Source organism: Mya arenaria, chromosome 17, assembly GCF_026914265.1.
Source record: "Mya arenaria isolate MELC-2E11 chromosome 17, ASM2691426v1".
Lineage (NCBI taxonomy): Eukaryota > Metazoa > Mollusca > Bivalvia > Myida > Myidae > Mya > Mya arenaria.
Window position 1 is genome coordinate 51,012,321 of NC_069138.1, and position 24,887 is coordinate 51,037,207.

The following is a 24,887-nucleotide window of genomic DNA, read 5'->3' on the forward strand; positions in this document are numbered from 1 at the left end:
CCATATGCATAATTGTATTATTATGCTGGAGAAAATGAGATTTGATGAAAGCACTTTTTTTTTACAAAAACAGGGTAAATTGTACAGGACATTAGATAATAATTTACTAATATTTATAAGTTTATTTTGACTTCGACTAGACATTACATCGAATATCTAAAAGTAGTTACAGTAAGATTATATCCTGAGCAGCCTGCTACCCTATTTTAAAGAATATAGAAATCGGTTTATATCTCCAACATCTTATGATCTTACTATCGAATTATTACCTACCTTGAACAATGTATTGAAGCAACAAAGCAAAGCTGTAAGTATTGAGATTGGTTAAATTTAAACACTTTATATTATCAAAAGGACAAGACTTGATCACAAATATCATTAACAATATATCACATTTCGGGGAAGAAGTAATTGATGATTCGAGGGATGCAATCACGTCTCAAATACTTAACGGGTTTTCAATCTATTATCTGACAAGATTAGACACTATGGGCAAGAAACTTGGTCAGTCAAGTTCCATCCAGTCCACTGTAAATGAATTAACAACACGTTTGGATAAAATGGAAAGAAAATCAATGATTTTGAGACAAGCTAAAAATTCATAAGTGAACAATACGATGCTTTCAATATATCTACAATTACAAATAAATCAAATATAAAAACATTGAAACAGGATGTTGCCTCTTTGAAATCGTCCAACAAAACACTGTCCGAAGCAAATGTGTAGCTACCAATTGATGTTATAGATCGATCTCAAATGTAGGTCAATGAGAGACAATATGCTATTCTTTGGTATACCTAAAAGCCAGTGATGGGAATTATGCACTCAATCCAGCCAAGCAGTCCTAAATACTGAACATCGCAATGACACCACCAATCCTGCAAATAATAGTACAACGACTCCGAACAATCAACCACCAACCTCTAGAGATGCGTTGTCTGTCTCTGAGAACTGCGGAGCAAAGGTTTGTACATTCTGTAAACTTGGGTTGAACATGCAGGGTCCTGAAACAACAATATCGATTGATCGCGCCCACCGAATAAGCAAATTTAAGCAAGGCAAAACTCAACCCGTAGATGCGAAGTTCAAGGAAACTGCGTCCAAACTCTGTTGTAAACAAGCTCTTAAACAAGTCGATCTGAGAAAATCTATAACGTGTCGGATCAGTACCCTACAGAAGTTAAAGAGCGCAGAAAAGAGCTTATACTTGCGATGCTTAAAGCCCGATCGGAGGGTAAACTTGGCAAAGAAAACATAAATTCACATTAAATGGCTATAATTCAATTTTGGTACCTAGAAAGAATAGTTTATTAAAAAAATCCAAGCGAGGACATGGAGGAATATGTTCATATTTTTATGGACCACCTTAAAAATGATATCTCTGTTGAAGGTATTTATCAAAATGTTATTTTATGGTTAAAATAAACAAAATAGAAAATACTCTGAAGTTGGTGTCGTTTCAGTTATTGATGATTTAATTGCAAGGTGTGGCAATAAAACGGATACTTCGTCCGATACAAGTTATTATGAACATTAACACGAATTTACAGGTTTTCGATAGAAAATACTGTTAATTCATCGGGACTAAAACTGCTTGAGATGTGTTTAAGTAACTAATGTAAAATAGTTATTGGTTGCTTGAGTGACGATGCAGGGGAAGGTAATCTCACATGTCAAGAAATGGTAGTAGCCTAATTGATTAAGCTATATGTTCGCATTGGTTGTTCCCCTTTGTTGATAACTTTATTATACATGATTTTGAATCTTGTTCAACGCATACCCCTATACAATTTGATATTACATAATTTGGAACAAAAATGTAGTACAAAATGTATTTACATGTAGCAATTTAAAAAATGTTCCAATCTTTTACATGAATTACTTATCAATTATCATGACATCATGTTGAAATGAATTTAATATTTTTCTAGCAAGATATAACATGGGGAAATGCTGAATAAAAAATCATTTTTACTTTTTATTTTTGTTTATATTTGATATAACAATGAAGATATTTTTTACTTTACAAAGGCCATTTCAGAGTTTGAGTCTGGAGTTTTACTCAGAAATGTTCATAATAATGGGCTAAATGTTAATAACTGGAACAACACTATAAACCTGAACATGGTTCTTTAAAAGAAATTAGGCGCCTATTTAGCTGTCTTTCAAAACAGGTGTGGCATACAGAATATCGACATGGGAGCTGACATTTTGAATAGGATGTTGCGAGACTTAGCTCCCCTGATTTTTAATTGCCGTATAACCCCGTATAAATCCGTACCGTTTCCCGTTTTAAAGAAAATCAGTACATACACAACACGGTTACTTCCCTTTGCCGTACATTAGTGATAATCGATTATGAAATAATGAAATCGATTATCGCCGACCTCGGACACAAATAATCGACTTTCGACAATACTCAATTATCGTTTTATCCCTACTTTTTAAGGCAAAATGGGGTACTCACAAAATCCATAACCAGATTAATTCCCTTTCACGCGACTTAACACAAGTGTCACATCATGTCACAAAATGTTATCCTCGGCATTCCCTACGTCCTCTCAACACCAGTACGTCCTTATACACGATGCTGCTATCCATATTTGGCCTAGCATACACGCGCTTCTAAAAATATTCTATGTGATTTAAGGTTACAGCTGCAGACCACGAAACCTTCACAACCAGAAGTTATAAATAAACACTGAGGTATGTAAATGATTTCAGTAATATTTGACCGCCGACGGTATCGATCATTAATTTGACTTGTTCTGCGTTTATGTCTAGAAATGGGCCTTGTACTTGTGCTCAAATCAGATACGGAAAATAATCTGTTCGGGCTGGCGATGTCCCAAAACAGGTTTAGAAATAGGGTGCGGCTCAAGCAGCTTGGAGTCGTTCACCGGTGAAAGGCGTACTGGCTGTACTTGGATCTGAGCAGTGGAGCTTCAGGACCTAATTACAGATGGTGAATACAAAAAAACATCATTTTTTTTTTAATTTGCATTAAGAATACTGTACTCTTATAAAGTTTACTATGTGTGTTGTGCAGGCGGGTCGGGTCGTTCGTGATAGCTAGACCAGACTTTGTCATCTGTAGAACGCCTAATCTTGGGAGCCAGTATGCCTTCTTCGACCTCCATTTTTACGTACATACAGAAACCATGATGACACCACACTCAAAAAAAAATATCAAGTTAACGTTCAGTTACACGAAGCGTTTCGGAATCTCGGACATATAATTGCCGTACATGTATGTGTAGGCCCCTGGACGGTTGACGGTAACGACATCGTCACACCACGCGGATATCGTTTTTAATGGGAACCGGTCAGCCATACCGTACATGAAAGGGAGATTTTGCAAACGTTCGTTATGGCCAACTATAACCTTTCTGGTACGCGAAGCTACACGTTAACATTTAAGTAAAGTTTAACAGCTTCTCTCATAATAGCATTTTTACAGCTGTACACGTATTTCAAAAATGTGTAAGCATTCTAATTTTCATGCACACATTTATTAAGGTAGCAACCCTTAATGAAAGCTTTTACATGAAACTCTTCAATTTTAATACTTTAGCCTATGTTGTTAAGCACAGGAATACACGTCTTTTGAGGGTTTCATGTTAGCGGTTCGAATCGATCCAGAGACATTTTTTCTTCTCTTTTTTTTTTCTTTTCTTTTTTCATTAGCTAACATTTTTAACAGCAGATTATTGAGTATTTTCATTTAAAAGTAAATATTTCAAGATTAGGCGTTCTACAGATGACAAAGTCTGGTCTAGCTATCACGAACGACCCGACCCGCCTGCACAACACACATAGTAAACTTTATAAGAGTACAGTATTCTTAATGCAAATTAAAAAAAAAAATGATGTTTTTTTGTATTCACCATCTGTAATTAGGTCCTGAAGCTCCACTGCTCAGATCCAAGTACAGCCAGTACGCCTTTCACCGGTGAACGACTCCAAGCTGCTTGAGCCGCACCCTATTTCTAAACCTGTTTTGGGACATCGCCAGCCCGAACAGATTATTTTCCGTATCTGATTTGAGCACAAGTACAAGGCCCATTTCTAGACATAAACGCAGAACAAGTCAAATTAATGATCGATACCGTCGGCGGTCAAATATTACTGAAATCATTTACATACCTCAGTGTTTATTTATAACTTCTGGTTGTGAAGGTTTCGTGGTCTGCAGCTGTAACCTTAAATCACATAGAATATTTTTAGAAGCGCGTGTATGCTAGGCCAAATATGGATAGCAGCATCGTGTATAAGGACGTACTGGTGTTGAGAGGACGTAGGGAATGCCGAGGATAACATTTTGTGACATGATGTGACACTTGTGTTAAGTCGCGTGAAAGGGAATTAATCTGGTTATGGATTTTGTGAGTACCCCATTTTGCCTTAAAAAGTAGGGATAAAACGATAATTGAGTATTGTCGAAAGTCGATTATTTGTGTCCGAGGTCGGCGATAATCGATTTCATTATTTCATAATCGATTATCACTAATGTACGGCAAAGGGAAGTAACCGTGTTGTGTATGTACTGATTTTCTTTAAAACGGGAAACGGTACGGATTTATACGGGGTTATACGGCAATTAAAAATCAGGGGAGCTAAGTCTCGCAACATCCTATTCAAAATGTCAGCTCCCATGTCGATATTCTGTATGCCACACCTGTTTTGAAAGACAGCTAAATAGGCGCCTAATTTCTTTTAAAGAACCATGTTCAGGTTTATAGTGTTGTTCCAGTTATTAACATTTAGCCCATTATTATGAACATTTCTGAGTAAAACTCCAGACTCAAACTCTGAAATGGCCTTTGTAAAGTAAAAAATATCTTCATTGTTATATCAAATATAAACAAAAATAAAAAGTAAAAATGATTTTTTATTCAGCATTTCCCCATGTTATATCTTGCTAGAAAAATATTAAATTCATTTCAACATGATGTCATGATAATTGATAAGTAATTCATGTAAAAGATTGGAACATTTTTTAAATTGCTACATGTAAATACATTTTGTACTACATTTTTGTTCCAAATTATGTAATATCAAATTGTATAGGGGTATGCGTTGAACAAGATTCAAAATCATGTATAATAAAGTTATCAACAAAGGGGAACAACCAATGCGAACATATAGCTTAATCAATTAGGCTACTACCATTTCTTGACATGTGAGATTACCTTCCCCTGCATCGTCACTCAAGCAACCAATAACTATTTTACATTAGTTACTTAAACACATCTCAAGCAGTTTTAGTCCCGATGAATTAACAGTATTTTCTATCGAAAACCTGTAAATTCGTGTTAATGTTCATAATAACTTGTATCGGACGAAGTATCCGTTTTATTGCCACACCTTGCAATTAAATCATCAATAACTGAAACGACACCAACTTCAGAGTATTTTCTATTTTGTTTATTTTAACCATAAAATAACATTTTGATAAATACCTTCAACAGAGATATCATTTTTAAGGTGGTCCATAAAAATATGAACATATTCCTCCATGTCCTCGCTTGGATTTTTTTAATAAACTATTCTTTCTAGGTACCAAAATTGAATTATAGCCATTTAATGTGAATTTATGTTTTCTTTGCCAAGTTTACCCTCCGATCGGGCTTTAAGCATCGCAAGTATAAGCTCTTTTCTGCGCTCTTTAACTTCTGTAGGGTACTGATCCGACACGTTATAGATTTTCTCAGATCGACTTGTTTAAGAGCTTGTTTACAACAGAGTTTGGACGCAGTTTCCTTGAACTTCGCATCTACGGGTTGAGTTTTGCCTTGCTTAAATTTGCTTATTCGGTGGGCGCGATCAATCGATATTGTTGTTTCAGGACCCTGCATGTTCAACCCAAGTTTACAGAATGTACAAACCTTTGCTCCGCAGTTCTCAGAGACAGACAACGCATCTCTAGAGGTTGGTGGTTGATTGTTCGGAGTCGTTGTACTATTATTTGCAGGATTGGTGGTGTCATTGCGATGTTCAGTATTTAGGACTGCTTGGCTGGATTGAGTGCATAATTCCCATCACTGGCTTTTAGGTATACCAAAGAATAGCATATTGTCTCTCATTGACCTACATTTGAGATCGATCTATAACATCAATTGGTAGCTACACATTTGCTTCGGACAGTGTTTTGTTGGACGATTTCAAAGAGGCAACATCCTGTTTCAATGTTTTTATATTTGATTTATTTGTAATTGTAGATATATTGAAAGTATCGTATTGTTCACTTATGAATTTTTAGCTTGTCTCAAAATCATTGATTTTCTTTCCATTTTATCCAAACGTGTTGTTAATTCATTTACAGTGGACTGGATGGAACTTGACTGACCAAGTTTCTTGCCCATAGTGTCTAATCTTGTCAGATAATAGATTGAAAACCCGTTAAGTATTTGAGACGTGATTGCATCCCTCGAATCATCAATTACTTCTTCCCCGAAATGTGATATATTGTTAATGATATTTGTGATCAAGTCTTGTCCTTTTGATAATATAAAGTGTTTAAATTTAACCAATCTCAATACTTACAGCTTTGCTTTGTTGCTTCAATACATTGTTCAAGGTAGGTAATAATTCGATAGTAAGATCATAAGATGTTGGAGATATAAACCGATTTCTATATTCTTTAAAATAGGGTAGCAGGCTGCTCAGGATATAATCTTACTGTAACTACTTTTAGATATTCGATGTAATGTCTAGTCGAAGTCAAAATAAACTTATAAATATTAGTAAATTATTATCTAATGTCCTGTACAATTTACCCTGTTTTTGTAAAAAAAAAGTGCTTTCATCAAATCTCATTTTCTCCAGCATAATAATACAATTATGCATATGGCATAATGATATGATTTTCTGCATATAGTTTTGCTCCATATGCCGCGTATGTGTGCACACTGTCAGAACTTTGATCAAATGTATTATGTTTTAATTTATTTTATTAACGTAGTGTATTGTGTCGATGACCTTAAATACCGAATAAATTGAGTTTGTGGTTAAGATTGTAGAAAAACAGAATACCTCAGACATAATGATTATATTGCCAATGATATGTGTAACTATAGAAACGGAAGCAATACAAACCACGACTCAATTTAGTATGTTAATACCCAACAACATGCAAAGATTGGAAATAAATCACGGCAAACGTATATAAATACAAAGTATTTTTATAAAGCAATATAGTTAGACGTTATGTTGAAATAATTAGTCCACGGTTTTCCGCCTGCATCGAATTACAATGGTTAAGATAACAATAAAAAAGAGTAACGACATCACACAACATTAAGGCATATATGTAAATATACTGAAAGCAACCTTATGAAATGTAATAACACAAACACCAGCTTTGCAAAAAACAAGTGTTGCAACTGGCAAGTAAATTATTACAATGTGAATATTGTCCTGTACACGCTGGACATCCCTGTTGGATAAGTACATGTTATAGTAAAGAACAATTCTGTTATCTTCGGGGAAATAAGCGTAGACGATGGAGCCACAATATCATATGTATGTCCAGAGTAATAGTCGATATCCAGAATGTCGGTGAATCCTTCTCTGGATCCCACAACGAGGCTGTACACAACTGGAATTTCCGGAAGAGTATCGAAGGCCTGTTCCCAATCGATGTGAATAAGATGCTCGTTTCGAGTTACAAACATAGGGCTTCCTGAAATTATAGTAGTTGTTTGCCCTTGAAGTTTTCATAGTATCATTTAGACAAACAATGGATATTTAGTCTAATATGTCTTACACTCATTTGAGTTGAGAGAACGCTTATCACAAAACAGATTAGCTTTAAAAAAATACCAGGAGTTATTGTGGTCGCCTCACAGTGTTTCAGTATGATCAAATCCTATTTTAAATTTGTATATTATATTTTAAAGATCAATACATTGTAGAGATGAATGCTACCTTTGAAACTAATTCCTCAAAATTATATGTATGTCTATTTTACATGTTCACAAGTGTCAAATAACATATGGACACAATTACTTTATCTACAAATCCAAAGTTAAAACTAATCAGACATTAGTTTTAGCTTTATAATGTTTCTAAATATGTTTATCTAAGTTGTTATTGACACACTGTAGGCAACTGCGAAATTACTGTTTATACCAACATTTATGTTTCATTTAGACTTACCAATAGAACAAGTACAATGTTAAAATGTAGCGCAGTCATATTATTCTGTCCGTGTCACTATTTAACCACTTGATATGTCGGAACTGCTGTGTAAAACGGTCAGTCTAATTTGAATTTATCGTTTAAGAACATTGTTTGTGAATAATACTCGTTGTATTTTAAGTCTCCTCGCAAATGCTTTGAATTTTTTAAGACAAACAGTGTGGACAAACTTATGATATTATGCTATATCCGAAGCTTTGTTTTGTGAGCATTACAAATCAATTTTATGAGTGTTAAAAAAGTTATAAATTCCTTTATCAATGTTAAACCTAATTTCGAATACACTTTTCACTATGAATACGTGAGTAACACGCCAGAAATATTTAAAGTCGTTGTAAAGTACTATATGGTCTTACCTGACAAAGCTGGAGGCTGACTGATAGTGAAAAAGGAAGCATGAACGGCCTCACTTCTATGATGTCCAGTGTTTGTGGCCCTGACGCTTACGTTCAATGTTTCTGTATTGTGTAATGTTAGTCCGCGAGCAGTTGCCACTGTCTTCAAGAGAACATTTGTCCAGTCTACAATAGTGGCATTTCTTTCGTCCGATATGCAATATTCGTAAAAGTCAATACCGGATGTATCTTCGAATCCTGACCAACTGATTTGAACCAAGGATGTATTTGATTGTATTTTAGTTGGGCCTACAGTAAGCGGTATTGAGCTGATCAGACCTTCGTTTACCGGTAGAATGTTAACTGTCGCTTGGTTTGAAGAAATGACATCAATGGATACGGTATTTGAAGCTACAGTTTTCGTCGTTGCTAGTTCAACATTATTGACACAGTTGATATTGACCCACACCTTATTGCCGTGTTTAAGCTGCAGGAGGTTCGACTCACACGATGACAGAGTATCTGCATACCATTGTTCTTGTATATTGTTATTGTTTGGAAGCATTCCTGCAACAAAATGGAACATTGAGTATGAATTGCATACGTCTTGTTGTATAAAACAAATTGGGGTTAGTTTTTATAAGCTATGTTCATGTTTTAACTATACACTAGTTCCTCTAGCAAAATTACTGTTTATACTAACATTTATGTTTCATTTAGACTTACCAATAGAACAAGTACACTGTTTAATATCGCTCTCGTCGTCTAGCGCATTCCAGGTTGCATTTATCTGAACTCTTGAATCTATTTCACCCGACTCATTTACATAGACTACCGTTGCTAAAGCCTCCAGATCAGTGATAATTGGAGAAGTGTGGTCAATAATGATTGGTTCTGTTGACTTGAAAACAGATGTCAGTCCTGCATTGTTCTCAGCAATAACCGTCGTGTACACTTTCATTGCATGCACAAGGTGGCCCTTAACAATCACACTCATTATATTAGCATGAATGGCAGTTAATGGCTGAATTTGAAACCCTCCAGGTGTAGAACCAGCACCAATATGTACCTGAAATTAAATAATAAAATAGCATAAAGCTCATCACCATTTGTTTTGTATATGAAATACAAAAACACTTTAAATGAAAAATAACACAGTTATATTACATTCCAAATATATATAGCTATACATCATGCATAAACCTCCCTTATAGACAGTTATACAAACATACGTTAAGGTCCTTGCCTGGTGCCCATAAACAGGGTTTATTCTTTAAGGAATTTGGACTACTTGGCTTGTCTCTGTATTTCTCATTGTATTATGAACTAATACATAAATAAATACCTAAATAAAACATTACGCTATTTTACTAATTTATCAATGTTAGTGAGTGTTGTTATCATCATGTTCAACGTATCTAATATGGTTATATGACTAGCTTTAAGTTTAATGACTACAATTTCTATTTCCTACCATTTTCAGATCACTTTCTTTATCCTGAATCATAGCAGTAACATCTACAGAATCATGTCTTATTTGCTGAACATGAAGAGCTTTTGTTTTGTTTTCAATAAAGGACACACATCTTTGTAAATGAATTGTTTCTAGGATGTTTTTGAAATTATTAATATTATTTTCAACACTTATGGTAATATTCTGGGCCCCTTTTTCAATTGACACAAACGTATATGAAAAATCAGCAATTTGTTTATGATTCAGCGCAGTTTGGATTCTGGTCATGAAACGATTGATTTGAAGAATAACTGAGTCTACAAAAGTATTTTTAATGGACCCTTCGATTTTGTATACTTCATCTTTGTCTAATTTTGCAACAACTGTTTTAGTCCAATTATTCTTCGAATCGTCCAACAACTCAGTAACACCCGTGTCTTCAAATTGGTCACAGTTGTAGCCTTTGGGTGGAGAAGAATCGATGATAACTCCTGGGGAAACAATGACATCACTTTCATGTCCCGCGGCATCAATGGCCTTGACCACGCCGTAATAAACGCTTCCAGGCAATAAATTTAAATCCTTAAACGTAACACTCGTCTTGAGATAAACTTGTGTAAAATTCGTACTAGAATAAGGAGGCTCATGTTTTTCCCCAACAGCAACATAGTAACTTTTTATTCCTGAACAATGGTCCTGAAACCCATGCCACGAAATTCCTAGAGATGTGACGGATGATTGGTATGCAACGTTTTTATACGCATTTGTATTATAAACAACGCCATCTGATGGTGGGGTCGTATCGATTATGAATCCGTCCGACGAAACCGAAGTGTGAAGTCCTGCAGTATTCACGGCAGTGACAGTAAAATAGTATCTAACGGCGTGCTCCAAAGTCAGATTACCGATGGAAATATTTGTTTTCAATCCCATATTTTCTGATTTAAATACGTCATCAACTGAAACAAATGTAACATTTTACAACAACAATCTCATTATCAAAACCTTATTAAAACGAAATTAGCTTATTTTGTAAACAATGATTAATGCTAAAGATTTCAACAGCTGCTATTATTATGTACCATTCGGTGAAGCTCCTAAAGCAACCAAGTAATGATGTATATCGCTTTGCTGCTCACTAAAGACCCCGGACCAACAAGCCGAAATCTGACCGGTCCAATATATGAAGTCAAGGTCTGTTGAACAATCGTCCATTCCTTCGATGATATATCGTCCTCTACGCACATTTGGGGGAGTAAGATCAATTTTAATAGATTCCGACGTAAATATGGCGAATTTACTTGGTCCATACCATGTTTTAACGTAAATGTCGTAGAGCTCGCCATGAATAAGAGATCTGTTAATGGGCAAGCAGTGAACAAATTCTTGTCGTAAACCTATATCAACCCAGGGAAACTCCTTTTGTAAATCGAAAATCCCTTCTCCGTGCGGCTGATTATGAATTCCAATACTCCACTCAAATCTATGAATGTCTGGATCCTTTCTCGAGTGTTCGATCTTGGTCCAGTGCCCGGCAAGACAAGCTGATGATGCCGTTAAAGTCAAAGGCTTGGAGTGAAGGCCTCCAAAAACTACAAACCGTGTCAAGTCGCTATCAGTCGAGTTAAATGCATCAATCTCGACGCAGGACATATTTGTTTCAGCTTCAATACATGGTTTTCCAACTACAGCGCATGTGCAGTCCTTGTTGCAAAAATGAACGTCACAAGAGTGCTTCTCTAGTTCGAGTATTCCCCGCTGATTTTCAATATTAACGGAAGATGGCATACTTGACAATGCAAATAGGGATACACGTGCAACCGAGCTGTTTAATCCTACACTGTTTGTAGTCCAGACAGAAACTATAATAAGATCATCAGGTTTTAAAGCTTCTTGAAGTGTGAAATTGCCATGTTGTTCAACAGAAGAGTTTTCATGGTTTTGGATAAGGACACCACCGGACAGTTCCTGCTTGCTGAAATATCTTGAAACAGTAACATAATATCTATCTATACCAGACTCTTGATCGTAGAAACCATACCAAGTTATGGAAACATTGGAGTGGAGTCCACTGGTATCTCTATAATTTTCCCAAAGCATTTGTGGTTTTAGACCACCCTGATGTGGGGGAGTAGAGTCGATAAGAATATCATTTGTTCTCTCTGTTGAGCATAGGCCTGCTGCGTTACAACTAGTAATAACAATAAAATAATTGTCGCCATTGTGCAGCCAATTACGTCCATCTAAGTTAATAGTGTAGTGTTTTTCTGATCCAATATGTACTCTTTCAAAAGGAGTGTGTCCTTCATGATGGGTAAACAGAGATAATTCGTGATTGAGTATCGGGCTTTCGTCATCTAAAAATTCCCAAAACACACTTATAATTGACTTTTCCCATTGAGCAGAGTTGTTCGTTATTGTGTTATACTCAAGCATTATTGAAGGCTTGATTCTGTTGTAAGGTGCAGTTATGTCCACGAGAATCGCATCAGATGCACTTGAAACGTTCATTCCGACTCCATTGAAGGCCCAAACAGTTGCAAAAATAGGCATATTTATTGGCAGAGATATATTCGACTTAATCATATAAGACTGAAGAAGGGCATTGGATGTAGGAACAATATCGCACATGCTTTTCTGACGTCCTAAACACACTTCAAAATGATTAATATCTGACTGAGGATCCTCAAATCCAGCCCATTGTATTCTCAGTGAAGTACTGCAAATAACATTAAACTATAATTAAGTGATCGTTTGAAAATATCTTTAATATTATTGTTTTAATGTTAAAGTGTGTGGACTTGCATGAAAACCGCTTATTAAAATCGTGTTGAATATTTTTATTTTATACTAACTTTAATGGTAAATATCGGCTGTGTCGAACACCAGACCCAGCTTGTACACGGCCCATGATTGGTGGCGAATTGTCTAGTATAATTCCATCTGAGGATTTTTGTGTACAAAGGCCAGCTTTATTACAGCTCTGTACTGTTGTGTAATATTTTTCTCCTGTGATAAACGGACCATTCCACATTATATCTGAAAACCAAGGAAACAAATTCAAAATGTCATATCGTTAAGCGTGCGTAAAGCTGTGTGCTCGTCAACAGGAAACATAAAAAGCTAGCTGAATACACACGAAATAAAGAATACACATTTTAGTGCACCTTGCTTCAAACCAACATCCATGAATGATCGAACGTCTGTAGAGAGGGGGTCTGTTCCGAGCCCTACTTTGTAATATTCTAAGTCGCTTTCAATGTCTGAGAAATCTTTCCAATTTGCACGGATCGTGTATGTGTCGGCTTGATAGTCAAGGTCAACCTGCAATGTTAAACGTGGAGTGTTTCGCAGTTACTGTTTATGGAAATGCATGCTTTCCCTGTGTTTTTCATTGACTTATTTTACTGTCATGCTGGTGTTCTTGATAATATATATTATCCACAATGAGATGGTCACGTGACCTAGTAATCGCGCAAACGGACTAAATTTTATTTAATATATGTACATGAAGTATATCCAATAAAAAACATGATATACTCTATATATTATAGTTTTGTTTCCACATTATTTGATCACCTATTTCAGAATTAAAACTGTTAAAGAACGATATATATACAAAAAACGAGCCGTTTTGTTTATATCTGACACTAAACTGTAATCGGTTATCGGCTAAACAAAAGTGCCATTAAAAGGTAAGCATTCGTCTTTTATAAGAAAGTGACCAGATAACTAGAATACTAGGTTGATTACAAGTGCCGTGGATGGAAGAAGTGTATCTGGCAAGGCGGAGAAATTGATCGGATAAACATACAAACTGCATTGATGTAGATTATCGCCTTATAATACAATTTTTGCTAAATATAGTACCCCGCAAAAATGATAATCGTTTCCACCCGCAAGATTATCACTGCACATGAGAGCGATTATTGCCCAACGAAGACGAGCACTTGTATCATGACGTCATTTTCACGAATATAAAAATGGCCGACGAATACCTGGTAGGCAAACATTAATACAAGCAAAGCTTTTAAGGGATTTAACCAGAACTATCAGTGCAAGGAAAGTGAAATTAGTTTCACCGTTCATGACACCTTCAAAGTTTCAGTATCCTGTAATTCCGGACCGTACCGGATGATTACATCCGGTGAAGGTAAAAAAGCAGTGAGACAAAGACATGTTTTGTTACCTTTTTACTGAGAAATGTTAATAATTCCAGTGAAATGGCTATGGTCATTCAAGCCAAGAAACTCATGAAACTTCTCTTAGGCTTGGTGGACTCAAGCAGTGCTCATATATTAAAATGAACGTCAAAATCAGCCGATGTTAAATAAATATTTAAAGTAATTTTGCCGTCTAATACCAAAGCACGCGTGAAAAGGATTGCTATTTTAACTTCCAATTACTCGTTATTTTTAATAGCATTTGCACTTTCAAGCCAATTTTTTATGTCTCATATTTTAACATTAAAGACTTTCTTCTAATTAAACAATATATGTAAATATACATTTTAATTTTCAAAACCGGTTTAAATATTTGACAACTGACATAACATATGTATTATATAGATTAAGACATGGGTAACAATGACGTTCAGTTGATAATTGACCCATACAAGTACTTACCCGCGGGCAATTATGCTTCCTACTGGGTCAATTATGAACCGAAGTTGATTGTCAACCATGTATAATTTATCATTATATCAATCAAATATAGCTTAAGCAATTAAGACAATAATATATTAAATTCGAACATTCCAAAAAATCCACCTTGCTTTCCCAGTTTCCATCCAAAACGTGACCTCCATAGGGTGGTGACCTGTCTACGATAAATTGTTTTGACACGATTGCACTCGGGATATCTGCATTGTTTATCGCCTGTAATAATTCAATTACAATATTAACATACTTACATTTTGTTGCATTGGTACACAAATTCCATCTTTCATTCATAGGTTGATACTATTTCTTTCTTTACATTTTCAAAATTTGACAAAAGGTTACCTGCACCAAAATAAAGTATTCATGGCCATCAAGAATATTTAATTCCCGAAGATCAATGTCCAAGATATCTGAGTAATACTTCGCCATAGATAATGTATCCACCATGATGCCGCTTGATCCGATTCCGACATTGTAATAACTAATTCCGCTGTGATCGTCATAAAAACCAACAAGTCTTATGTTAATTGTGTCACTGCTGTAATATGCATGTTGTTGGTCAAAGTGAATGATACCCTCCTTTGGTGGTGATGTGTCCGTTACAAACACCGTGGAAACAGCCACTGACGAATGTTCGAAATGGTCTGATCCTGAAAAAATATTGATGAATGTCTATGTGAAGCATGGTCCTGATTTCCTTATCCTTTTAAGTTGTACATATTACAACATGCTACGAAGCAACCTATAACATAGCAACGCTAATTCGTATTTGTTTTGATGTATATTGCAATACCTAGATGACTTGATTGTTTATATATGGCAGTTTTGGTTAAATGAATATATAGTTCGATACTTGAATATTGATTCTTACCGTTGATAGTAAAATAAACAGAGGTGCCATCAGCGATGGCAGGTAGAGATAACACGGCAGCAGTTTCTCCTCCTGTGTTACGGAAAGACACAATATCGTCTCTCTTAGGACTGTTGCCTGTAAAACCAGCATAACGAGTAAATAACGAACGAGAACATATAGACTAAGCAAAACTTTATCGTTATAGAATCTCTGTTCAATGATTTGAAGTATTTTAAGTTAATAAATAATTTAATTCTTCCTTACATATTGAATACAAGTTTGCAGAATAGTCTGAAACGTATTATAAGAATGTCACTGCACAACATGTAGCATTATCGTTTATATGACCGAGTAATTATTTGTTGTATCGATACATTCGGAATTTATACGCACCAACGCCGATTGCGTAATGTTGTATGTTATCTGGATATCCTAATAGAGTTGCGCCTGTTTCTTTATTAAAAGGTTCCCATGTTATAACAACATGATCGATGTCAGGTATATACCCATTGACGTTTTGAACATTAATTTTTCCAGGGATTGGAGCCGTGTTACTTAAAATAAATCCGTCACTGCAAGACCGAATTTCGCCCAATGTTTCAGAAAACCATTCCCTTTCAACAACAGTCGTGTTCGACGAAACACACAAGTAGAATGGTGTATCAAGGAACACATCGGTTTCATTGAAAATAGCAAAACCATCCGTTGTGACCTTTTTCGTTAAACAATCTACATCTGTGTCGCATTCATCGGGTACATGGCGTGATGTCATCAAATACCAAATAACGTTACGTTCATTGGCATGCATAACTGCTGCAGCTGGCCTTAATTTACTCGTTCCAAAGTCAAGTTCATTGTCATGTAGGATAGTATACATGTCGCCAACATCCGAACTGTGAATGATCTAATAAAGATACAGAAATAAGTCTCAATACGAATATGAAAACGATTGAGGTTTCTTTGATATGTTTAAGCGACACCAAATTCTTAAGTGTAAGGGCATTTCGAAATTGGAGGGTTACCGATTGGATTTGCGTCCAAGATCCCGATCTTGTATCAAAGTCGTAAACAACATTTGCGTCGTAAGTACCAAAATCTAACTTTGTTAGCTTTTTGCAGCTACTCATTAGTTGTCCGCTGATGGAGTATGCTTTAATACAAGCATACGATGAAATATGTCCATGGACAGGCAGTACCACACAGTCTTCAACCTAAGATATAAATACTCATGTAAGAAAGTGTTAATTATTTCAGGATAATGTCATGTTTATTAAGGTAGTGCTCCAAATGTATGACCATTGACACAAGCACTATAGAAAATATATGTATTACAATATGTCCACAAATATTACCAAACCATATTCTTACCGTTATATCGATAGAGTCATTGGTAATAGATTTCCATGTGAAAAGAGTTCTTCGACCCTCTGCGTCATGAGCTAACGTCCATTGATAGAATGCCGTAACAATATCATTATCCTCAACTGACCAATGTAACTTGACCTGAACGCACGTGCCTCCAAGCAATAGAGATGCTTCGTTTATTCGCAAAACGGGGTTCAAAAGCCGTTCAAAAGAAAACTCATTTGATTGTACCGGTTTTACACATTCCAGTTTTAAACAGACCTGTACTTCAGCAATATACTTCTGGCTGCTTATCAAGTTAAGCTCTTTTAGAATTGCATAACTGCTATTGATTTGCGGTTGGAAAGGTACAATAAACGTCTTTTGCTCTCCTAGGATTGAATCCCTTTCGCTGACGCCAACGTTGTATGCTAGCTCAACGTTTTTATAAAGAGATGCCAGATGCTCAGGAAGAAACTTCCAGCTAACAACTAATTGTTTAGCCTGAGGAAGAACGTTCTGAACTGGGCATAAAGTGAGATAAAAAACCAAAACGTCACGCTCAATGGTTTGTTTTTCAACTTCTATGACCAATGCCGGTCTGTTCACAAATGGTCTAATGAATGTTTCATTGCCATCTGCTGAGACAATTCCATCGTCTGAAGTTACAACAGCTTTGTATGGAGTGTTGATTATATAACGTTGGCCAACATGCAGCGGTTTATTAATGGTCACACGCGCTGAGTTGTTTGCTAAGGTAAAATGGTATGTATTTGCAATTTGACTGGTGCAGTCATACCCAATACTGACGGACAGTGAATGCGTTATTTCGTCTTTGTCTAAAACCATTATGCCATCAGAAAAAGAAACTGAAACTCCTCCGGTGCCGTATGACCTTAACAAGAAAACGTATTTGATATGTGGTCGGATATCAATTGAGTGTATGCAATACGAGTTGCTGTTGCTTATGAGTTGGAAATTCAATACGTCATCAGTAGCATTTGAGAGTCCTACTCCTACTTCCAAAGCTAATTTATCCTGGTGTAAGAAACCTTGCCAACTTGCACAAAGCACTTCCTTCGTAAAATGAGCGTCAACGTCCATATTACAGAAAAATTGTATCAAACAATGTGATTACTAGTGAGAAATATTACCTTCTTCCTCAAGGATATAGGCCTTTCTGACAATGAGATTTATTTTTTTCTATTACTGACTGATCTACGAGGGGCGCTCATTTACGATGTGATCAAACCCACATGGCCATGTAGTGGAACCCTTTTTTGTATTTCTATTTATTCTCTCAATTTTATTTTACACTTGTGTCGGAAGTGTTCTTGATTCCTCGGTGAACCAAAATGTAGGCCTTCTTCGATGGAAAAAATTTACAGTCGCAATCAATGCTTCTCTGTTGCATATTTGTTTCCATCAAGCATTTTCTTCAAGTCACTGAGAGCAAGGTCAAAACTGTAAGGAAAATGTTGACGAGTTGTTAACAAGTTGGTTTTCAACAAATTCTATGTTTCGGTGGCTATATATGCCTGCGCATTACATATCGTACAAATTGAACACATAACTTCTAAAGGCCGTGACCACATTTGCATTTAAATTTTGGGAAACTAACATCAGCATAGTATTTTTCGGTGACGGTGCGACCCAGTTATCGCAAAATAATTATGGCCATCACATTTCCAGCTAAAGACAACCCATTGAACATCTTTGGGGGGAAGGAGAACCAGTGCAAAGACAAGCTCTTACCCAATGTTTAGACTGCATATTGGATTAAAACTCAAAATGATGATTACATATATCATATTGCCTCTTGATAACTGTTTAAGCACATATCTAGCACCAACCTTGTACATGCCCATTTTAAACCCTTGGAGATTCGAAATATATAAGCAACTTCTAGCAAAGTGACTTTAAAGTCATTCATGCTATGGGAACGTTTTTAGTTGGGTCACTATGGCTGTTTGACGCCCATTGCATATGTTTCTTATGTTAATGGTAATGATGTTAACTAAATATTCCAAGCGTCTTGTCTGCAATGTAAAGTGCGTGTTATTTTCTATAAATACATTGAAATCCAATACAACATTCCATATAATAATTCAACTATTTAACTAAGGGCTTTTCATTATAACAATTGATATACAGCTTTTGCGTTAAAAATAAACGCAATTGTACTTCCTGAATATTGCTTGTGAAAGATGCTACCATTTAAACGTACGCTTTTAACAGATGCTCATCAGTGTTCGCTGTGGAAAAATATAGTGTCATTATAAAGCAAAGAATAAAAACTATGATTCCTATCGTTTTGATTCTCTCTTTTCAATCAATCATTGATTGCGCATGGTGGTCTGGGGATGATAAATGCGAAGGTCTCGGCCAGTGTGATTGGTTTCAATGGGAAGCATGGACTCCGTGTTCTAAAACATGTGGTGGGGGTCGGAGATACCGTAAACGAAGTTTGTGTTGTGATCCTGACTGGAGTTATGATAAATGTTTAAGGGAATGTAAGTTAGAAAATAGAGGGTCAGAGGGATCAGAGTGCAACGCGATTTGTTACAACGGAGGCTCCTACTCTCAGTACCGATGTAGCTGTCCTGATCATATTTATGGCACATGTTGTGAAAACGGTAATACCTTTATTTCGTTTCAAAGATTACCGTAGCAAAAAAACTGTTATATATATATAACAATGTTTGACATTAACAGATTCGTAGGTGGGTGCTATTATGCCAACAATAGTTATTTTCGAACGGATTAAACATTTAACATAAAACAGTCACAGTTTTAATGGGGGCCTTTCTGGAATGTCTGTCTTCATAACAATCCGATCTGATAAATAATTAGCATGAACAAGTGTTTGTTCCTCTCTCGTGTCACTGCACTATGGACAGAAAGAAAATTGTTTTCATTATTTTGCTTCATTAGGGAAAATACCTTTAAACAGATTAATATTAATTGCAATTATAACCATTTTTGAGATTTAAGATAAACCTTAAATGAAATCCAGACAGCCATTGTATTATTATATTGTACACATTTAATATTAATGAAATCTGAGGTATTTTTGTCATAACAGTTTCATGTGTATTTTGTGACTTTAATTTGCATTTCATAATAATAAAATAATTAAATAAATAGCAGTATCATCCTGTTTTAATATAAAATGATTACAATGATTAAACTCCTAGTATGTTTTAGAAATGTTAGTGGCACTAGGACTGTTAATGTTATATTTGTTTCATATGTGTTTACTCTTGCACCAAGGTTAATTGTGAAATTGTATAATATTCCTCGTGTTAATGCGTTTCAAGTTAATAAGTGCTTGCGATTCTCCTGCAAACAAATTTAAATATTAAATTATTATAGCAATTAATTAAAAAATGACAATCAGTAGATCTGACAATAATTTAGGAATTACCCACTAAGAAAACAAATCAGAACACATTGTCGAACGGCATGGGTACCGGTTTTTAACCAGTTTATCTCTTATGGCGCAAACAAAATTGTTTGAGTATTTTATTTCTTACATAGTTATTATGGCTTTCGGATAGGCATTAATGAATATCAATCAAATTGATACTACCAATTAACCGAAGTCGGCGATCTGCATTCGAAATAATCGATTTCTTACGTGAGTACATAGATAACCCGCTTCGGAAACCAGCATACATGCTGTATGCATGACTTGGCATTTTTATTAGTGTGATTAAAGGGGCTGTACTCCGTATGATGAAATAGCGAAAAAAAAATGTCGAAAACAGACATAAACTTGGTATCGATGTGTACAATGCATAGAAACTTACTAACTGAAGTACCACATAGTTTACAATAAATTTATCTTTCGCAGTTATTTCGTATTTTGCCATTAAAAAATACTAGGTATGTCTTCCTAGTAGAATTCATTCCTTATGAGTCGATGTTATCACGTGATAATACCAAGTTAGGTATATAGCTTAAATATTACAACTCTTCAAAGAAGCCTTCGTAGCACAGTGGATACAACAATGGACTGCAATTTAGGCGACACCGGTTCGAACCCGGTCTCCGACTCGATTTTTTGTATATTTTTGGTATATTTTTTACAATTATGATATCAAACAGTAAAACATTTTATTAAATAATTGTCCTGAGATTCAAGTCTCTGTAGGGAGTTTGATCACACATATTTGGTTTTACAATATCACACCATCCATCAAATACAAAATCCTTCTGCGTTCTAAACTTTTGTTCAATATTTTAAGTTAACCTGTCAACTTGCTCTAATGTTGCATGGTCAAGCATTAAGCCTGCTGGTATGGATTTTCTGATTACTTGTTTAAGCAGAAATTAAAACATTGAAGCTGATAAAACCTTTTCTTTTTCTCATTTTTATCTAACGTATATTTTATTTGCGAGTGTAAAAAGTACATTCATTCCCTTGTTTAAATTTTAACTATTTATTGTTTTATTTAGAAGATTTTCTCAGTTACTGTTCTATGTTATTTCAGATATTGCTGGTAAAAATACCATTTAATGATATATCCAAAAACATTTACATGCAAACACAACTATCGAGCACTTCTGTAAATCTTCGAGTAAATCTGATATGCGGTCATATATAAATATGAATTAAATTGACCACAGGGAATTAAGTGTAATATTATTAATTTGCATTTTCCCTACCTACGTTCAGTCGGGTTGTTCGGTGACGCGATGTGTTTCTATTTATACAAACAAACATACCTTAAAGTATCTCATATTACTTTTAAAGAACTTCTAATAATATATTGTAAAAAAGATATATATATTGTTATGTAGGCTTTAATGCAATGTCATGCATTTCAACTTTTCAAATTATTAATATTTACTAGAAGTAAAATAGTTTACATTTTTGTCTATATACACTAGAAGTTAAATACTTTACATTTTTGTCTATATACAATGAATAACAAACTCTACTTATTATATTTTGTGTTTGTTTGTTTTTTCTTAAATAATTTGAAGCCTGCGTATTTAAACCAGATATTGACTATCCACACGTAATCAGCTTGCTATGCTAGATGTTACAACGCCTCGGACGCTTGCTTTTTCCATTCCAAACAAGGCAGTTTATTATAAATTCCATTCATATTTGGCAGCAGTGTATTGGATTTGAATCTCGTCTCTGTCAAAAACGAAGAATCTTGGCTAACATGACATAAATAAAGAATGGTTTCGCATTGAAATTTTCAAAACTGTTTACTTTAAGCCTTTTCAAGCAGCGGAAGTAACACAATAAACACTGTTGTTAAATTTCACCGTCATTTCTTTAGGCAATTTTCATTTACCACATCCATTCGGATCTTTTTTTAGTCAAAGCTTAGCAATTATTTCACCAACTGAAATTTGTTCATTTAGTCAATGAATAATCGAAACAGAAATGATAATGATGTGTTGTTTGGATTTTAACTATTGATTTATTTATAATATTAATGAGTGACATTTTTCTAATCAATAGGTAAAAGATAAATACATTAATGTCCTATATTACGCACAATCAGGTACATTTTTTGTAGGTCCACGGTAAAAAATGCATAGTGATGAGAAGTTTACAGATAAGGTATGCGTATTCTTCATGGCAAGCCATATTTGCAGAAATACAACAAACAATTCAAAACACATAGAGTTCTTTGATGGATTACCAACCAATGGAGATCTAGAATCGCGGGCTATAAATGGGACTCATCGGATGCCAGTGTAAGTTGATATCTTGTTAGGAGAGCACAAACACATCAGATGCTTTTATCATGAAATCGCTGTTGCTACATCGCGAAAAGGGTATAGTGCGGCCACACCCAGACGAAACCATCCACCAGTTTTCAATTTTATGGTGCATTGTCTGTATTGATACATATTTGTGTTGTGTTAGTTTGCTTTTGCAAATGATCGAAAATATTATGCTCCCGAGATATATTTTCGTACGTAACGAATTACAATAAATTTGGCATGAACAGTGTTCTCTCCTCCTCCTCGTGCTGTTTCCTCCTCCTCCATCATTTTTAAATGTATGGATGATGTTGAACAGTAAAACAATAGGAAGTGTCTGTTTGCGAACAATGTGTTCGCTACATATGACAAATGACAGGCGGGATAATGAAACGTTATAGTGTTACTGTCCTCCAATTGTGTAAGTGTGTTTGGTTCTTTCTCTCAATCTTTATCTTATTGTGTTTGCTTTATTAGTTTTTCATCCTTTCTTTTGTCTAAGACAGGCACTTGCAGTGTGACCCTTTTTCTTGCAATGTTTGCAAATACTATCCATATAAAACACTCACTTGGTAAAGGCACCTGTTTCGTCACATCTAAATCACTTATTCTTCTGCTGTTATTTTTTTTGTTTTCGAGCTTATTGCCTATGCAAGATATTACTAGGCTAACCCACTCACACAATGCACTTTATTCTTCAAAACTACGATTTTATACCGTTCTCTTTCGTGCAAATTTCATCGATACCTTGTTTTTGACAATGAAAGGTAATTTTATTGTTTTCCGACTACAGATCGCCAGTTTTGAAGATAAATCGGCACATTTAAGCAAATGCTTACCGGTTCATACTGGGCATTTTCAGAAACGATGTTCATCTCGAATCTAGTAAATATATGGCACACGTAAATAGCGATTGATAGGCGTCAATTGTTTTTCTAAATGCATGTATGTGTACTATAACACATACAAGAAGGTTCACTTTAATAAGTACCTCAACTCTCTCTGCTAAAAGTAGAACTGTCATTATATTCTGGTGGTTATATAGTAAGTCGATACACGGTTAAGTCTTTAATTGAAATAGCGTTTACTTAAGTCTGGAAGAACTACATTTAAGACGTTAAATTATTGACTGTTTCCTGAACGTTTTTCCAATTTTTATTTTTTGATAATCAATTTTTAACATATTGCTTAAACACATCCGCATATTCTGGATAGTAAACTATTTGTTCTTTTTATTGTTTTTTTTTTCAAAACAGGCAATTTTAAATAGTCCACGATGATACCAGTAGTAGTTGGAATTTAGTCTACATTAACTTGATTGATGAACACGTAGAGCAATAGAATACAATATACTGTATTTTAACAGTCCCAAAACACATTTCTCTTATTAAGTCTGAACTTATGACGGTATAATCTGTTTTAACTTAAGACACAAATATCAGCAAAATCATTAACTTTTCTTCTTGAACTCCCTGTTTTGATGTGGTGTCCGCTAGTTTTAAAGTAAAAATGACAAACGAAAATATGTACAATGCATTGCCTTTCTTCTAAATTAGCTGTGTTTGTTATTCACATTTTTAGTCTAAATGATTTAACTGCATTTTTTTGAAGCGCAGCATTATTAACACAATGGAGTTAAAATCAATTATTTGTGAGTGATTACATTCAAATCCCAAATTTGTGGGAATGAAAATTGAAATTTAGCTCCACCGATTTAACTAATGTAACTCTTACGACAAGTAGTTTTCCTTGATAGTTCTAGTAAGATTTAGTGTTATTAGTAATATAATAACAATGTATATTTGTGCGTAAAATGACATATTTTGGCTTGCTCCGTAGGATCTCTTATATCCCTTTTCAATTAGCTATGTTTTCGTTATTATTGTGAATATTTTAACATGATAATGCTTCGTCATTTTATTGACACAAAATATGCATCAAACATGGAAAATATTAAAAATAAGAGCAATGCATTAACAATTTATTACGAAAGTATTTTGTTGATCACCTAATAATTGCTTTTTGTTGTTAAACTGTGTAAAATGCTGTGATTGTCATTTAAAACTAACTCATATTTTACAAAAATGCTATAATTAACACAGGTACAGAACGTTTTCCATGAGCTAGAAATTTGTATGACAGCCTTATGTCAATTTTGCGTTTTTTGTGTATCTGGCAATCAGCCATATGAGAAAGGAAATACCTTAATATTGAACTTCTGAGGAAGATGATATAAATATATATGCAAAGAGCTACTGAAACATGCTCAGTAGCAAAAAGTTTAAACATAAACCCGGTTTAATGG

General features: G+C 34.9%; 1 protein-coding gene across 1 annotated transcript; it reads right to left on the minus strand.

The window, feature by feature from the left end:
- Nucleotides 1–6,981: 6,981 nt before the first annotated feature.
- LOC128223597 (uncharacterized) lies at nucleotides 6,982–17,953 on the minus strand. Its single transcript, XM_052932871.1, has 13 exons — nucleotides 16,874–17,953; nucleotides 16,528–16,716; nucleotides 15,899–16,409; nucleotides 15,524–15,640; nucleotides 14,995–15,302; nucleotides 14,761–14,868; nucleotides 13,159–13,315; nucleotides 12,847–13,030; nucleotides 11,074–12,710; nucleotides 10,013–10,950; nucleotides 9,265–9,607; nucleotides 8,560–9,105; nucleotides 6,982–7,685 (listed from the first exon to the last, which is right to left on the minus strand). The coding sequence occupies exons 1-13, from the start codon at nucleotides 17,951–17,953 to the stop codon at nucleotides 7,402–7,404; spliced, it is 6,402 nt and encodes a 2,133-aa protein (XP_052788831.1). The 3' UTR covers nucleotides 6,982–7,401.
- Nucleotides 17,954–24,887: the final 6,934 nt, after the last annotated feature.

Coding starts and splice junctions, on each gene's coding strand:
- LOC128223597 (XM_052932871.1), bottom strand. CDS start 17,953: ATGGACGTTGACGCTCATTTTACGAAGGAAGTGCTTTGTGCAAGTTGG. Junction 15,303..15,523: donor TGTTTATTTTACTATCAACG/GTAAGAATCAAT, acceptor ATATTTTTTCAG/GATCAGACCATTTCGAACAT. Junction 9,608..10,012: donor AAGAAAGTGATCTGAAAATG/GTAGGAAATAGA, acceptor ATTTAATTTCAG/GTACATATTGGTGCTGGTTC.